Below are 14,274 nucleotides of genomic sequence, written 5' to 3' on the forward strand. Positions count from 1 at the left end.
ATAATTTGAAGATTAATCCTCTGCAAGCCAAAATGAATAGGATATTCCACGAGAGTTCTTTATATATTTATAGACATGGACATATTAGGTATGAAAAAGAGCATTAAAATATCAGAATTCTTTGAGCTGCAACTTGTATTCAAATAAGACTCTTTCTAAGAAAAAACCCTGGTACATCAAACCTTATTCACGTCCAAAAATGAACCTCCGTTCATTGAGTACGACATAATTTTATAACTTTATCAGCACCACTGATAATACCAAGAATGTACCATTTCTATGTATGAACTGACAAAACTAAAGAATTAATGCCATCAGATTTGCTTCTGGAAAGGATAAAGGCTTGTTCAAGCAATACACAAATCATGTTTGGTTTAAAGAGCATTTCTTTTCCCAAAAATTCATACAAGATTCCATCTACTACAATCCATGCAAATAACACAACATAAAGAGATCATTCAGCTGATTTTTTTTCTATATTAGCAGATATGTTCATATCAAATTCTATACGTTAATTTCTGAACAATAAAAGGTCTATCAAGGGGGCAACCCAACTGACAGTTTTGGTCTGGGTGCCACAGTACGAGCACTCTACTAAGGCGAGGAAAAGTTCATTAAAATGCAGTGACTGCACTAACTGAATATATTTACAGCACATCTAATGTAATGTTTACAAGTAACACCCTTCTACCAGTACAATGGGTCATTACACATTATGGCATATTTTCATTTATAATATTCATCCCACATGTAAACAATGAATTTTTGGCAACTAACATAACCACTCCATTCATTTAGGTTTAACTATATTATGTAACAAATAATTTTACTGCCATCAGTGTTTAGTTGTACAAAATATAACACCAAAGAATTTTGAGTATTCTTCTCTGATAACCCAATCTGATGCAAAATGTTTACTAGTTAATTTCATACTAGAAATTTTTTTATAACACGATTTAGTAAGAATTTTAATGGACCGAAGTTATTGTGACAATGTTGGTAAACAACTGATTACTAAAGTGGGAGGTTATTATTAACCTCCAGTTAATCTTTAGCCATTGAAGATTAAAAATTTAGAAGAAATGTGCATTATATTCCACTGAGGAGTATAAGTACTGGACCTAGTAGCATCTGCAATCACTGACGAGTCAACTCTCTTGGTATACCTGCAAAGATGATTGATGAAAATAAGAATTTGATGGGGTTAAGACTTGCCTTGCAAAGGAAAATATATTACCCAGCATTATACACACTTCATCTGGCAAGAAATATCAGCATGAATATGAATAAAAATAACTGTACTCTTCATTTATTCATACAGTACTGCTGAAACAGGTGGGGCCAATACCGCCAACAAAACCGAGTATCCCTTGAAATTCATCACGTCATTTAATTCTGCATTTTGCCCATCACCATGTAATCTGCAATATACCATCATCAGAGCCCTTGAGAACTGGTACGATATTCTTGATAAATTCGTTACTGACAACTGTACACAGAGACGGAAAAAAACTATTTTTAGATACGTATATACTTCTTTGTCCTGGCACACTAACTCCCCTACTGCCCCTCACAAACATCTAATTTTCTTTCATGCCTTTCTTGCTACTTCTGTAGCTAATTCCCATCTCATACTTAAAGATTCTATTTACAAATACAGTGCAATTCAAGCAGAAGCACATAAAGCTCAGTATCAAAACTGGAATTACAACATTCTCACTTCCTGTAGTAACAAAGAACTTCAATGTAAGTCAGATCCAGAACTGACAATATTTTTCAGACATCCGTGTTTTCCTTACGCAGAAGCCATTATTACTCTGCTTTTTAAATAGGAAGAAGTATTAACCTTTGCAGTCATCTTGTCTGTGTGTGTGTGTGCGCACATGCGTGCGAATGTGTTTTAACAATGTTTTATTTTATCCTACTGAGTTGTCTGTACCCAGTCAGTTTTAATGAAGTCAATATTAGGGTTTGGTTTAACTGGTAAAATTTTCAAAAAATAGATAAAGACAAAAATTATGAAAAGCTACTAAATATTTTACAAGTTGCATTTTACATGTTTTTCTCACAACTATCTCAACTTTCGCCCAAACAAAAAATTAACATTAAAATAATAAAGACTGTGGTTACAATACTTCTTGCAGGAAAATTTGCTAAGCTTTGCTGCACTGGACTGGTCACGAATAGTAGGAAAATAATAATAATAATAAAAAAAGCGGTGTCCTAAATTCTATTCCACTTCATTTATGCTTCACTGTTGTCTCCCTGGCTATACCCATTTTGAAGCACCATCACCACCACCACCCTATCCTCATGCCCTCTCTGAACATAAACAAACCTTCATCCCTCTTGAAACATATTTCAATCTGAGATGATGATAAAACATCACAAGATTCCTAACTGCTTCTGCTTTCAGTTTATTTCTGTTTCTGGTGTATTTCCACCAGCCACAGAAATGGGAACTGTCACCAATTTCTGCTATCACTTACTTTTATAAACGTTGTCGCATTCCATGTAACTTCTCTGTCAAAAGTGCTCAACGCACCTTAACGGTATAATGATTTGCACATCCAGTACAGAAAGGATGTCGGATGCTCGAAGCTTCCACTGTTTTAATTAGCAGTCTGTAGCATCATGTGACTAGATGCTGTGCAGCATCCAGGGGCAAAACATTCATATTAAGTGTCTTAGCCTCACGAAAACTTTCAAAAATTAAGAACAAAGTCTTACTGTCTTAGTTAAATGGTACTCCATATACTGGAAGCCAGCAGAAATTATCAAATAAAATGCATTGTTGGTGACCCCCAAGCAGCCAGGTGTTGTTAGCATTGTTGTGGTTGCAAGAAGCTTAAGTCTCAACCACAAAAGTAATTCACAAGACTTTCCATTTATCATTTTTAAAAGTGTTATCCACGCACTCTGCCCCTGGCTGGAATATACTTAATGCTTCCTGCTCATATAAAACAGAAGTGTGAAAGATTCAAATTCTTCTACTTTTAATTGGCTCTTACATTTTTATAACAATAAAATGCTTATAAATTCCTACATCTTTAAAAACAATAGACGAGGTAAAGTCCAACTTATAGAACCCAACCGCAAAGTACTTACACAACAGGGCCCTAGTTGTTAGCATTTCAATTTGCACTTCACCAAAATGAATAACCCCCATTAGCATTCAAAGATTCGTAAATAACAGAATTATCCATCGCAGTCTGAATGCTCCGTTAATTTACAAGTGCCAAGGTAGATTAACTAATTGGTAACACACAGCTACGCTATTGCACAGTTGCTTACCAGTTCAAGCATAATAATATATCTTTATTTGAATGTATTTGTAACAAGATCTCAAGCTTTACAGTGACTGAATATTATGAAGTCCTCTCAGGCAATCAGTTGTGTAATTATGGAGTTACAATCTAACGTTTCAGAGACTGTCTCTGCATTTGCTGGGAAAATATGTAAAACTGAGTTGCGACAATCATCCTATTACTGAAAATGGCTGATTCTTTGGTTACTCATGACAGTACTTGAACTGTAGATGTAATGTAGTATCAGATGATGCGGAAAGATATTTGAACAATGGCGAGAACAGGAGACTTGATGGCTTATCTCAAGGTATTATTCACCTAGAGAAAATACGGAAACAACAGAAATCTTCCATCTGGACAGCTGGTTCACTGGCAGTGTTTCAAATCAGGTACCTCCTGACCCAAGTCTCATACACCGCTGCTAAACCAATCTGGAGGAGGAACAAGACGTGACGTGACTGAAGTATCAACCCAATTACATCCCTAACTGCGGGGCAAGATATGAGAAGCAAATACTACATTTAGAGGTTGTCTGCTTTCAGAATTCATTGACAGATTTCCTAACAATGCAGTTTTAGCTGCAGAAGTAATAAATATAGTGCGATATGAAGTGATAAGATAGCCGTAAACAAGCAGCAAATATCTCCACTAATATTCCTTCTTCTAACATCAATGGAAGTTCTGCATAGATGATGTATGTCATTCTCCATTAAACGGACTGTACATTGTGTAAATACACAAAGTGATTCTTCTTATTACTTCAATTAAAATAATGTCATTAAATGAACTAGACACACAAAGTAGTAATGCCAAAATCTGGATATAAAGTTCACTGCAGGATACTTCCATCCACATTTAAACTACAGACTATTACAAAAGGTCACAGAAGATTGACGTGTGATGACAGATGTAATGAACTTTCCAAACTGGTTCTGTTCTAGTCTGGAAAAAACCTCACTAACAACACAACTCAAAGGTTCAACACAACACAAAATCCCACTACCAGAAGGTACCCTAAATCATTTGTCTAATTCACATTACCAAAACATTTTCTTCAAATCAATTTCAATATTATTCCCAGATATTCATCTTGGTGTGCAATAACTTTTAACTTGTTGCTTAGTCAAAGCAATTTTAAAAAGAATGTTCATTATATGTTATTCACGAGCTTAATTTATAGGTGACCTCTTTAACACAAATGAGGATGACATCTTTTCCTAAACCGGAGCCCGATAATACATCTGTAGCAGAAAGTAATCAATGCGATGCTGATAGGCTATCCAGGAACAAAAGTATCTGCAATCCTGAACTACCAAAATAGTTGTTCAAAACGAATGTTCAATATTAGCACTAGCAACATAAACTTTGCTTCAGATCAGCTTTTAACAATTACCACAATGGATCAATACACTTTGAAACTTGCATATGCATAAGCATCATTATTAGAATAGTTTCACAGGATAGAATAGAATTTATTTACATTCCATGTCAATTACCCTTTTTTATTTAGCAGTTGCAAAGACAATGAACATGTGGATTCACATCTCACGGCCTGTTACATCTCACAAAATGTACCTCAAAATTGGAGCCATGGTCACTCACTACTCACAAATGCACACTTCAAAGACTAGGAAACCTCCTAAAAGGAGGTGGCGAAGACCCACAACTGGGTTGTAGAGCCAAGGAAGAAGAAGAATTGGTATGGTTAGGCAAACGCAGTATATGACAATTAGGTAATTATAAAAGAGAACATGGCCAGAGGCTATAATGAATTTCTGAACTGGAAAAAGCAACATTTAAAAATTCATAACCTACAAAGCTAGTTTCACAACACTGTAAAACTTCACAAGAAATCCTACATTTATCACCTTCATCTGTACAAAATGTCATTAAAATATAAAATGCTGTAAAATATTATGGTTAATTTGGCATGTAATGACACTCCATGGCCATAGCTTAAGCAGTTAGTTGCTGGCTTCTCACATTAGAGGCCTAGATTTGCAACTTGAGCAGTCCATCTGGGATTTGTGGTGGACAAAGTGATACTGGGATAGGATTTTCTATGAGTTCTTTGGTTTCCCCGTCAATATCATTTGACCACCATTCCACATTCACTCATCATCTGGAGGCTACACAATGGGACCAGTAGAGGCCACAGTTCAATAGAGACAATATCCCCCTCCCCACAGCAACAAAAACCCTCCATCATAAAATAATATTAACGACGCAACTAGACCAAAGGCATAATCATGTATCTCAAAATACTTTAACTGAATTGGCATCACGACTTACATGCAGACAAACTGGCCATGTATCACATTAGCGTACTGCTAAACTGTTAGAGCCTAGAGTTAAATGTCTGGCCAGCTGCCATCTCCTATGGGGGTTTAAATCCCATATCCCAATACAATAAATGTTAAAACATAATACAAAACACATAAAAGCAACAGCTTTCTTAAACTATTCCTCTTATAGTGTATAATAACGTAGAGCTGTGAACAGGTGTAATAAACTGTCACAGCCAACATTTCACTATGCATATGCAATCAAGAACAGGCCCAGAGCAGCAGCGCACTGTAATGCGCAACACGATGCTGCAAATGAACACTGCGAAAACAAGTCACAGTAATCAGCAACAAGCAATATCCAAGCAATCTCTCTAAAAATATACTGCAATTCAGAAAAAACTCTTTACACACAACCCTCCATAAACAACTCGTATTTAAATGAATACAGAAGAATCAGAAACCACTGTTCCACCAGGGTTGTCTACCAAATTTACTTGTTTCCTTCCCTTATTACAAGCCATGAGAGGAACTACCAACCCCAATTTGAATACTGTAATTTCTTTTGTTCTATTAATATGTACAAAATACAAAATCCACGGCAAAGTCCGTAATCCTTCCTTTCTTTGTAGCAGGTACTATCACACTTCAAATTTATCACATAAAACCTAGCAATATTTTAACCTTTCAAATAAATAAATCACCATGTGGTGGAAAATTATACAGATTTTTTTTTATTTTCATTATGGGTAAGTCGACTTTGTGCCACCTATAAAATTCCACGCAACTCTGAAAATAAGGTGTTCCCACGTGTGTATGTCACTAATATACTTTAAATTACTAATGCACGCAGGACATACATCTACAACACACTCAGATTGTATGAAAATTCACTAACACTTAACAGAGATAATTTCTTAATTCCTAACCTGTCACCAAATTCATATTTTACCTTAATTTTTATTATTCTACTGCTTTTGTGTTAAAACAGTCTTTCCAACCTACAAACATCTGTCATACTGCATTAAGTTACCTGTCAATCCAGTTCATATCCTCTTGCATTTACATAATAGAACAGAATGTAATTTATTTACATTTCATAGATCATTCATAGGCCCAAGCCAAGAATGCAGAACATGTCACAGCACAAATACAATACTTGTTTCTAACACAAGTGTAAATTACATTGTTATGACAGTAATTTACACACAACTACAGATTACCACAAAAATAATTGCACAAGAAAGCATGCCCACTATTGCTTATTGCTGAGAATTTTTGGTTCAGGTAAATTCTTCTATGAAGTATTAGCAAGATAGGCAATACCCTTTTAGTGCTGGATTAAACTTCATTATATTGTGATTTACTTGTTAAAGTGGAGTAAAGATTTCTGAGCAGCTTAATTCCAGTATACTAAGACTCCTTTCTGATATCTATTGAGTTTAGTGTTTGGCACATGAAGGTTGTATCCGTATCTTGAAGAAACCTACGTTTGTTTGGAATTCTTCTATGTATATTAAAATTCTTACACAGTGCCCTACATGAGGCTCTCCTTTTAGTGTCTGCATGATTCTAATGATTTTCTTTTGGACATAAAACACTTTTTTTCTGCCTGTTGACTTTTCCCAGAAAAATTCCACATGACATAATCGAATGAAAGTATGCAAAGTAGAGCAATTTTAAAGTTTATTTTTTCATGAATGATGTGACTGTCCTAACAGCAAAGCATGTTGAGCTTAGTTTGGGAAGAATGTATTCAATACATATTTTCCAATGTAGGTTAGTCTCAATTTGCAGGCCAAGAAATTTGGTTACTTCTACTCTTCAATTTATTCTCATACTCTACACCTAGATTAACACATTTCTTTTATTAGCACAAAATTTCATGAAATATATTTTTTTAATGAGTTTATTTGCTTTAATTGATTTGTTCAAGCCAACAAAGACATCATTCATGCAAATACAGATAAAGTCAGTTCCTGGATGTAAAACAATATCAATATCATTCAAAAACGAATGGGTTTAGACTGAGAATTAATGGATGGTGGTAAATCACTGATATATATGAGGTAAAGCATAGGACCAAGTATTGAACCTTGAGGGACTCCATGTTTTTTAATGCCACAATTTTAATACATGCTATTATTTAAATCTGGTGACTTTATTTCCATCTGTTGCCTTCTACAGGTATGATTTAAACTGCTGACTAACTATATTTCAAATTCCATAAAAATATAGTTTTAACAGTAATAATTGAAGAAATAATCTTCCAGCAGTTACCTAAAGTGGTGGAGACTCCCATGTAATGAAAAGTTATGTCATGTGAGTAAAATTGTAGAATGGGGATCCACTGTCAGTTCATTTGCCAGACTTAGAAATAAAATAAAACAATATTAAAATTTTGCAATAGTTTTTTTTAATAAATTCATGAGAGCACGAACGGCATTTTGCAACATTTCTAAGATGCAATTTAATGATTTTCTGCGAGTCAAACATAATCTCCATGTTTCAGAATTCTATGAAAAGCTAAATTAAAATATCACTAACAAAGCCTAGCAATCAAATCATAAATTAAAATTCTTGCATTAAAATTGCATACTCAAATAATACTAGATACAAATACCTTTCCTTCAACTACTGTAGATACAAACTAACCTCATCAAGTCCAAGTTCATGTTGGTACAAATGTTATGAACTGAAATGGCATGGATAAATGTATGAAACCTGTTGAATTTATCACAAAACCTAACACTCACCTCATCCTGTTTGTTTGTGACCGAGTTGATTCATCACCTTCTCTATTTTTGTTGCCTTTTCCTTTTGTATTTCGGTTACGTTTCTTCTTTGCCTGAATAGCAAGAACTGTAAAATGAAAAACGTACAAAGCCAAAACTCATTTCCACAATTTTAATGTTAGAGGAAATAACTCGGTGTTGAATTACAGTCTACTTACCTCGCCGATTCACATCATTTTTTCTAGCAGTGTTCATAACTACTACAATGCCTAAACACTTAATTTCACTTATTGTTCTACCACTACTACCATCACGACCGCACAACCTTCATACTGATATCCTTGTCACATTTGTGCACGGTGTGAAGTGAGTAACAATCTCAGCAACGCATGGGTACAAACATCTGGCACAGATAATATCAACATGTTATGCAAATACTGTCCTACCATCTATCCACAGCTAGGAAAGCTACTGGTTGTTTGAGTTGATGTTAAGTAATACTGGTAGCCATTGCCTATGGATTGGATTCATCTGGCTCAGGATAGGGACCAGTGGCGGGCTTTTGTGAACAAGGTAATGAACTTTCGGGTTCCATAAAATGTTGGGAAAAGCGACCGTCGGCTTCTCAGTAAAGACTCGGCTCCATAAAATCAGCCAGCCAATGTGTGGAGTTAAGTGGGCGAAGGAATGGAGTGCCCCCCCCCAGACATCAAGCCTGCGCCGTCATCCTGGTGATCTGCAATTTTTGCATGCGGAAAAAAAATTAAGTTCAACTAATGTCCTGGCCCAGAATAACAAATAGTTCTGAAGACAGCTGAGTAACTAAAGTGCTTTGGTAGCACAGTTGAGTAGAGAATGATGAGATTTAAATGTTTTGAGTCTGTGTTGCTTTAATCATACTTTAATGCTCCGAGTTTGTTTGCAGCCAGAAGTGGAGAGTTCTTGTAAACTGTATTAGCCTGGATTACATTTTGAAAAGAATGAAAGGGTTGTGTCACACTTTCGTAGTCCAACAACACACCATACACTGGAGCACAGAAACGATCATATAAAATGCATCGTTAGCCAGCGAGGCGTTCTTAGCCAGATAGTTGAGGATTACGCTTGCAACGAGCATAAAAACACCAACAACGCCTGGCCGGATGGAGCTGCATTTTACTTGAATCGTATTATTACCGTGCCTTTTTCAGATTTGTTGGAAATGTTATTTTCATTATGTTGGTATTCGATTTTACGCCGCATATCGTTTTACCGGCAGGTACCCACAAGTCTTCAAAGGTTGGTACGTTCATTTGTCGTCAAACCCATCTCCACATAATGACAATTTATTGAAAACATCCATATCTTACATAAGTTTAAAATGCTGATATAAGTTCGGTGACTGTGCGTTCTATTTCTATGATTCCCGACAGTAATTTTAAATCTATTGTGCTAAGATCAGATTACCAGAAATATTTTGTACACGAACACAATTTATTTTACAAACTTTGGAACAAAAATTGCCCTCTGCATATTTGGATTGAGTTCATAAAACAAATCTATACTTTAATGGTTGTTTTATTCTGAATATTAAAACAACAGTTACAAACTGTAGAATATCCATTCAACAGTAACTGTTCGAAATTAATTATTGGATGAACTAAACATTTAATACAAAAAAGAGACTTCATTATGAGGAATATTTTTTTAATGAATTTTGTTCTGTTTTAATACCTTTCCACTAGTCATTGTTCAATAACCCTTAACCCATAAAACATTTTTAATCATCAGCCAATATTTCATTAAATGATGTATAATTGCAATGTCTTTGTTCTAAAAAAAGCTAAGTAATCTTATAATACACTTCTTAAAGGTTGGCAGTTATGATTGAATTCCGTGAATACGCACGGCATTTGTTTTCAAACCGTCTTGGCTTCGTTCTGAAGTTACATTGAAAGTGTATTGACAAGTATAGTTTTTTAATAAGCTATTTCAGTATGGATTATTATCAAGATTATCATGAAGACCCGAGAATTATTGCAGGAAATGGCCACGATAACCGAGGAACTGCAGGTATTCCTGGAAGAGACGATGACAGAAAATTATTTGTCGGCGGTCTGAGTCGGCAAACAACTGATAGAGAACTTAAGGAGCATTTTGGTAAATTTGGGGAGATTGAGAGCGTCACTGTGAAAGTTGACCCCTATACAGGGCAGTCTAGAGGCTTTGCTTTCATTGTATTTGCAAATCCCAAAACTATTGACAAATTATTAACATCTGGAGATCATTATATCAACAAAAGAAAAGTAGATCCCAAACGGGTATCAAAGAAGACACAGCATGGGAAAATATTTGTTGGTGGATTGACTCCAGATATCTCTGATGGAGATATTCGGAATTACTTCTCTCAGTATGGAACAATAGTGGAAGTGCAGGCACCCTTTGACAAGGTAAAGAACCAGAGGAAGGGATTCTGTTTTATCACATTTGATTCCAAAAATGTTGTTTACCAACTTCTGAAGTCTCCTAAGCAGTACATCAATGGTAAAGAGGTTGATGTAAAAAAGGTGAAGATTAACCCTGAAACAATGGGTATCGGAGGTCGAGGTGCATTAAGGGGTGATGCACGTGGCTGGGGAGCAGCCCATCCTTATGGTGGCTATGGCCATGAATATGGCACAGGATATGGTGGTGCAGGTTATAACAGCTATGACTACGGTGTTCCATACAATGATTATTCTGGGTATGGCTACAGTAATACTGGTGGCAGTCAAGGATATGGGAACAAGCCAAGGGCAGGCAGTCGTCAGTTCCAGAGACATCAGCCATATTGAAGTTGGACACTTACGTCTTTTGCATATGTCAGTTTTTGCTCTATATATGTTTCTTATGTTGCACATTATATCAGCTTTCATCTGTTTTCATTTTATAAGTAATATTAATGTATTGAATGTAACAGTACCAATAACCTTCACACTGAGTGTTTTTAATTCTGGTATATAGCAGTCACCACTGTTTTATGTGGATTCAAGTGCAGTGTTGTGTGAAATTCATGAACAACTGATTTAATTAAAATTGTGTCATCATTATTTGAGTGAAAGTCATTAAATGCTTCAGGAATCTCTGCTTGAACATAATTGGGATCTTATCGCCAAGTAAGAAATTATTCTGAAGTTATTCTCTTGAAGTTTTAAAAGATGTGTAAGAAGGTTTCATTATACACTTGAAAAACTTCTTGGATTTTCTTCGTCCTTCTGTCTGTCTGTCTGAAGCTGTCTTTGTTAAATCAGATTCATTTTCTCATAGTGTTGGCAAGAATGTGTGAGATTGAATAACTATCTTACAAGTAAGTAACTTTGCGATGTACAAATTCCGGAATACAGTCGCCCCTCTCTGCAGTTTCTTCTTGACTGTCATAACTGAATTCCAGCAACATACAGAAGTACATATGAAAGCGTGAACACTACATGCAGGGTGGTCATACCTGTTAAAAATTTATTTTAACTTTAAATATCCACAGAAAATTGTAAAAGTGCAGAGTGTTCCACAGTTAGGGAATTTTGTAATAATATAAAATCATTAAAAGGAAGCACATTGGTTTCTGAACAGTTATGATATGCATCGCAAAGAACAGCTTTGATTGCTATTAACAAGCTAATTTGTATCGATCTGTTTCATATGAGTGTAATGAATTTTGTGACATTCAATGTCAGACTTTTTTCTAGTGTATATTTTCAATCCCAGAATGAAGTCAGTTGATCTTAGACTACATGATTAGACTCTCATATTTAATCTTGGAAGAGAGATGGACCAGGGAAGGACCCCAGTAGATGTGTAGTTTAAGTGTGCAGAAGAGACTAATGTCTAAATATTGTTTTCGTAGTGAATGGATATCATTTACACAAGAAATCTGGGAATACCTTGGACAGATATAATTTAGAATTGATTGGGTTTTAATATCCCATGTTTGTGTTGAGGTGAAACTTAATCATTAATGGAATAGCACTCGTGAATATTGAATACAGTTTATAGGATGTAATATAGTTGCAGTAAGGGAAATAACAAACTTATAGTCAGATTGTTAATTGAAAGTTGTATTGTAATTGAATTATGTATTTTCTTGAAGTAGGTAATACATTTTTAAAGAAAGTGGCCCCCCCCCCATTATAATTTTTGTAGTTTGTTTACAAGAGTAGTAATTTTATAAAATGTCTCCAACATATAATTAGAAGTGGCTTTGCTGGTGAAGATATGGGTGTGGTTCAGAAGATTTGTGAAAAAATGGATGAGAGAAACATTTCACCACATACTTTTAAATCAGTTCTTTGAGAGTGTCCATCCTTTCATCAATGTGAAGTGTATTTTCAGTGGACGTTTGAAGCAGTTCCTTTATGGCGATGCTCTTTCAATCTCGGCAGTCTCGAGGAGTGCAGAGTAGTTACTTTTACTTTTGTTTTAAGTATTTTGTTATTCTTTGCGAATAACAAGTAGAATCATAGGGCAGCCTATTTTGTTTCATACAGTGATCGTGGACTTCCATGGACTGTACTTATTTTGTTTCCATAATATGGCCAGCAGTTCACCAGGTATGTAGATAATACCTTTGGTATTATGAAAACTAAGATATATTTTTTGTTTATTAGGATACAAAAATACATGTAGAACTGTACAAGCATGGAGTTTATGTTATATAAGGCTCCATTATAATTTCAACAAATTAGAAGCATTTTTACCATGTCAAAACTATTTGTTCTTTTCTGAAGAGGTTATGGGTATGGAGGAGAACTTTTTTTTTTAATGAAAAGAAATACTTGACTGTAACAGTGCACTTTCCTGTGCATAATTCCAAACTCCACGGATGGCAAACGAAATGGTCGACTGATCCAAAATCTTTTGAACCTGTCATCAATGTACAAGTTAACAGACTCTTATTAATTAACATTAAAGATGGGAGTTTTGGCAGTGTGTTACTGCTGTCTCACATATGACACTGAAATAAAGTTTGTATATCTTATAGATACTTTTTTTAATTGTACTTTGGAAGAACATTCGATGCTGGAACAAAAATTTGAGTGTTAAAAGCTGTTCAGTTTGCAGGACTTTTTTCCTGCACTCCATTAAATATTATTTTCTTGTTCTGTCTTGTATGAGCATCTATACTGCAGTAAACGAACTACCTGAAGTACAAGATGTCGTACAATTGTACTGCACAATACATAATGTTTCCAAATGTGTAATCTCTACTTCTATAACATTTAATGTGTAGTATGTATGTCTTTCTGACAGGGCTCTATTTGTAGGTATATAATATAATTACAATATAACAAGTATTTGATATGGAGTGGAAATATTAGCATTTTTAATATGAATATGTTGATAGTTGCATACCTGTAAGGACAGAGTACTTGAAAGGCCAAACATGCTGTGGTTTTTATGATACCTTTGCCAAGGACCAATAAAAGGAACGAGGGGAAGTCATAGTAATTTAGACCACAGTGTTGTTATAAAGATGCAAACTCATTTTTCTTCCATTGTATACAACCTTTTAGTAAAATACAACTAGAAATAGGCCTGAGGTGGAATATGGATTTTCTATAATTGCCAAACAACTCAGACTACAGACCAGGGCTTTCCAGTTGCAGGTGTGATGTGGTGTGACAGATGCCCACATAAAATTCTTTTTTATTTTTTACAGAGACTATCAAAGTCTGAACTGTAGTTTGCCACTTGGGAAGCCCTGATGCATAATACACATCTCCTTCCAACATTCCTTCCAAACACTGCAGGGTAGTAGTAAACGAGGGATTTCGTAGTAATATTAATTTTCACTTTGTGTTGTGGCTTATGCCTGATTGAGCTGACTGTGTATTAAACTATCTTACCACTAAACTCTTAACCAATCCCCACAGAATGTGGTTCAAGTCACGTGTTGCAGTACGACAAAGGTGAAGTGAAGCACGTGCATAT

At 35.2% G+C, this 14,274-nt stretch overlaps 1 protein-coding gene and 1 long non-coding RNA gene across 2 annotated transcripts; one reads left to right on the forward strand and one right to left on the reverse strand.

Moving 5' to 3' along the window:
- Positions 1–368: 368 nt before the first annotated feature.
- LOC147874730 (uncharacterized) lies at positions 369–8,802 on the reverse strand. Its single transcript, XR_015533840.1, has 3 exons — positions 8,547–8,802; positions 8,350–8,455; positions 369–1,166 (listed from the first exon to the last, which is right to left on the reverse strand). It is a non-coding gene; the product is annotated as an uncharacterized LOC147874730 (long non-coding RNA).
- A 1,402-nt stretch (positions 8,803–10,204) lies between these two features.
- Positions 10,205–13,889, forward strand: LOC110831159 (RNA-binding protein squid). The gene has a single exon (XM_022066845.2). It carries the CDS (start codon positions 10,305–10,307, stop codon positions 11,139–11,141), a length of 837 nt encoding a protein of 278 aa, XP_021922537.1. The 5' UTR covers positions 10,205–10,304; the 3' UTR covers positions 11,142–13,889.
- Positions 13,890–14,274: the final 385 nt, after the last annotated feature.

Source organism: Zootermopsis nevadensis, unplaced genomic scaffold (assembly GCF_977971745.1).
Source record: "Zootermopsis nevadensis isolate Lab colony 2312 unplaced genomic scaffold, Znev_1.0 Znev_ptg000006l, whole genome shotgun sequence".
NCBI lineage: Eukaryota > Metazoa > Arthropoda > Insecta > Blattodea > Termopsidae > Zootermopsis > Zootermopsis nevadensis.

What these genes read in the sequence shown, in the direction of transcription:
- LOC110831159 (XM_022066845.2), top strand. Translation starts at nt 10,305, where the DNA reads ATGGATTATTATCAAGATTATCATGAAGACCCGAGAATTATTGCAGGA.